Source organism: Octodon degus, unplaced genomic scaffold (assembly GCF_000260255.1).
Source record: "Octodon degus isolate 3935 unplaced genomic scaffold, OctDeg1.0 scaffold00011, whole genome shotgun sequence".
Classification (NCBI taxonomy): Eukaryota; Metazoa; Chordata; class Mammalia; order Rodentia; family Octodontidae; genus Octodon; species Octodon degus.
Window position 1 is genome coordinate 12120306 of NW_004524587.1, and position 4236 is coordinate 12124541.

The 4236-nt window shown below is 48.1% G+C and overlaps 1 protein-coding gene across 1 annotated transcript in view; it reads left to right on the forward strand.

The window, feature by feature from the left end:
* Psmd7 (proteasome 26S subunit, non-ATPase 7) overlaps window positions 1-3834 on the forward strand; it is a 7984-nt gene extending 4150 nt beyond the window's left edge. The window contains 4 exon segments of the mRNA XM_004648917.2: window positions 1-12; window positions 524-604; window positions 2365-2456; window positions 3390-3834. Coding sequence (XP_004648974.1) covers window positions 1-12; window positions 524-604; window positions 2365-2456; window positions 3390-3834 — 630 coding nt within the window.
* Window positions 3835-4236: the final 402 nt, after the last annotated feature.

A 4236-nucleotide genomic window follows, 5' to 3' on the forward strand; every position in this document is an offset into this window, starting at 1 on the left:
TGCCCAAACTCAGTAAGTGCTGTCTGTATTTTAAACTCTCCAATAGCATTTTTCCATACCACCCAATTTAAGGGCAGCCTAAGAAGGATTGGGTCACATGTCAGCTCACTGGATTTCTTCTGTAAATGTGTAGTGTTCATTTGTAGTGTTCTTCGCAGTAACCTAATGGAATTAGTGCTCTAATTAGAAAATAACAGTTAATGCCTGCTAATTGCCAGATACTTGACTGACCTGATCCTCTCAGCATAGAATAAGGTCTGGGGGTGGGGAGTCTGTGGGTTCGGTTCATGTCAAGCCTCCCTGGGACGATTCCCATCTACACCACCTCTAAGCTTATTAATAGAAGGGAGTGAAGAATAAAGCAAATGATGGGATAATTTGAAATATAAACTCACTTTTCCTGAAAATTATCTCATTTCTGATTAAATGAATGAAATCGCTTCCATAGTCATGAGAAGACAGCAGGAATTGTCGCTTCTGTATAAAGCCTAAGACGGCTGGCTAAGCTGTGTTCCCCTGCCAGGTGCTGGTCATCATTGATGTGAAGCCCAAGGACCTGGGGTTGCCCACAGAAGCATACATCTCTGTGGAGGAAGTTCACGATGTGAGTCACCTGCCGGGAGCCCAGAGGAGACTTGCAGCCGGCGAGGGGTTGTTTCTTAGTCCATTTTCAAGTCAACAGATCCTTTCTCTTTAACAAAGAGAAGGGGGTTGTTTTCTGTTGACAGTTGAGTCTTAAGGTCTTTTCCCCTTGAGTTTTTGAGTCAAAAAAACTAAAGTTTAGGAATATGCAGGACTAAAGAAATCTGCAGTCCCCTTTCACAAATGAAATCAAAGCCTATAGTAGTCAGACAATAGCTCAGAGATGCTGCTGCACAGGAAATGCGGTCTGCTGCCCTGGCTGTCACACCCCCTCGGTGCCATTGTCTCTTCTCCCCAAACACTTCCAGCCCCCGCAGATCAGATCCTAGGTTTTCAGAGAGGTAAATTAGAGATGCCAAGAGCAAGAACTTACACTGGGTATAAAAGTGCCCACTGCGAGAATATGGCTTTCCTCTGTCTCCAGGACAGAACTTCAGGAGAGAAAGAATTTGTACTTAGGATATCTTGCTAAAGTTAAGAGCTTGAGAGATGGGTTAAAGTGTGTTTTGGAATTTAGATATGTATTGCTTATCCTTAAAATTTGGAAAAGAATATTCTACTGTCCCTTCCCACACACAAGCCTTACACTAGCCCTATCTTCCTGTTTTTGTTTCATCCCCAGAAGTGTGGATCTAAAATTATTGCCTATTATGATAAGGTTTCTAATCCCTGGTCTTGTGCCACTTGATTTTAGTTAATTTAAAACCTTGTCACCTTAGAATATGAAGCAGAATTAGTAGCTAGCGCACTTGCTGTAAGTACTGTCAGGTTGTGGAGGTTTCGGTATTTATTTATTTATTTATTTGGCACAGGGTCTCGCTACGCAGCTCAGACTTGTAGTGATCCTCCTGGCTCAGCCTCTCCAGCACTGGGATTACAGGCATGCACCACCATGCCCAGTGTCAGTGGCCAGCTTGGCACAGGGGCTGGCACAGTGTGTGGTACCAGAGACTGAACCCACGTCCTTGCACTTGCCAGGCAGGCGCTTAGACTGCTGAGCTATCTCCCAGCCCCTCCTGTCAGGTTGTTAAAGGCCCTGAGCAGCCTGTATCCAAAGCAGAGATGAGTGCTCCTTAGGGGCCTGGCCTGAGTTAAGTCACCTGTCCGTAGTCCCATGTCTAGCCCTGAGTCTGGCCACAGGGCTTGTCCCAGGCATCTTCGCAGGCTGCCAGAGAGCAGTGCAGCCGCTGTGGCCCTGTGTGTGAGCAGTGATGCAGCGTATGGCTTGCGCAGTCCACCAGGAAGCCAGGGGCTCTGACTGCACCATTCATGGTGTGCTGGGCCATTTGGCCCAACGGACAGTAAACAGTTACGGGCTGTATTTTCCATGAGCTTGCCTCATATGCAGGTGTCTGTATTCTTCGCAGTACAGAAAACTATGTACATTAAAAATCAACTGGGATGTCCCTGAGCATCCATCCCCAGCATGGGTTGAGGGAATATCAGTGTTTTTTTTTTCTTTAAAAGAAAGAAAAACCTCAAAAGACAGTTTGGTAGCCACCATGGCATACAGACAAGCCAGCAGTAATCCCTCAGCCAACCTCGCCACCAAGTACTGCCGCAGTGACTTGAGCTCTGACGGCCGAGCTCTCCGAGCAAACCTGACCGCCCTGCTGTGGGCTGCCCTGTGAGATGCACTCGCTGAAGGACACGACATGTGAGAGGCACAAGTGCCGGGTTCTTGTTGGAAGTGGGTAACTAAAGCTGAGCATCTTTTCCCAGGATGGGACTCCAACCTCAAAAACATTTGAACACGTGACCAGCGAGATCGGAGCAGAGGAGGCTGAGGAGGTTGGCGTGGAGCACTTGTTGCGGTGAGGCACATGCTGCGTGTGGAGATAGGGCCAAACCCAGAGTCTGCAGGCCTAAGTGCGGCCCTGCCCAGCCAGCCAGGATCCTCACATTGAGAACAAATAACAGGCCCTTTCTGTGCCTTTTTGCTCATCCATAAATTGAGATAGTTGAGTTCAGCACCTTCATCTTGGAGTTTGGCTCCAAGATTGAGCCATCTCTAAAGCCCCTTGAGCTGGGTGAGTGACTTTGTTGACAGCACACCTTGTCCAGGGACCACAGCATTGCTGTCACTGGAGCAGGTATGTGGCTTGATGCGGGCCTGCGCTGTTCCTTCCAAGGGACAAAACCTGAGTCCTGCAGAGAACATTCATCTTGGGACGGGTGTCTCCTACATCCTAGTGTGTATCAGACAGTAAGGCTTCTTCCAGTCCTCAGAACACCCTTGAAGTGCAGGTAGCAAGAGTACCATCCTTTATTATAGGGACCAGGAACAAGAGGCGGGAACTGGGGTTTCGAGACAGGATCTCACTGTGTGGTCCAGCATGCCTCAGACCCACAGTCCTCTCCCCTCAGCTCCAGCGCGCAGCACCACGCCTGGTTAAAAGAGCTCCTTAAGTTTCATTTTAGCTTTGCTTTATAATCTTTTGAAAAATGTGCTGTCATGAGAAACAAAATATAGATCCCCCAAATAAAAACAAAGTTGAAGTAAGGTATACCCAGCTATATCAAATGCAGTAGTTACGTCTAGGGTGGAGGTAGAGGGTAGAGGTCAGTGGTGCAGCGCCTGCCTAGTGCACATGAGGTCCTGCGTTCATCCCAATGCTTCCCAAAGAGGTAATACTTCTCTCGTGAAAATCTGTTCCTCTGTACAAAGTTGGGTGTTCCTTAGATGAGGAGAGCCTACGCAGCAGCATAGTTCTTACTCTTCCTGCCTTTGTCCTGGGTTGTTACAGAGACATCAAAGACACTACAGTGGGCACTCTGTCCCAGCGGATCACGAACCAGGTCCATGGTCTGAAGGGACTGAACTCCAAGCTGCTGGATATCCGGAGCTACCTGGAGAAAGTAGCCACGGGCAAGCTGCCCATCAACCACCAGATTATCTACCAGCTGCAGGACGTCTTCAACCTGCTGCCCGATGTCAGCCTGCAGGAGTTTGTCAAGGCCTTCTACCTGAAGACCAATGACCAAATGGTGGTGGTGTACTTGGCCTCGCTGATCCGCTCCGTGGTCGCCCTACACAACCTCATCAACAACAAGATCGCCAACCGGGATGCAGAGAAGAAAGAGGGGCAGGAGAAAGAAGAGAGCAAAAAGGATAGGAAAGATGACAAAGAGAAGGAGAAAGAGAAGGAGAAGAGTGATGTGAAGAAAGAAGAGAAAAAGGAGAAAAAGTAAAACATGTAGATTCTTTAGCCAGGCACAGTGGCACAGGCCTGTCATCCTGGCTCTTGGGGGGCTGAGGTGGAAGGATGACAAGCTGAAGGGGTCAGCTTGGTGAGTTCAAGGCCAGCCTGCACTACAGAGTGAGCCCTCTGCAGAGAAAATACCTTTTTTTAAAAAATTGTAAATTAAAATATTACAGCTTAAATCAATGTGCACCTGAGGGTTTTCTTAAACAGCCACCCTGACAAGTGCCCTCGCCTCTGGTTGCTCCTGCAGGGCACTACATGAAAGTCAAGGGACACGGGGCCTGTGTGTTGGGGAATGTGGTAGCTCAGGCTCCAGGTTGTGTAAAAATAGTGAAGAGAAATCAGCATTTGTCTTCATTCTTTTATCTGTAAAATGAGACTTTGAAGC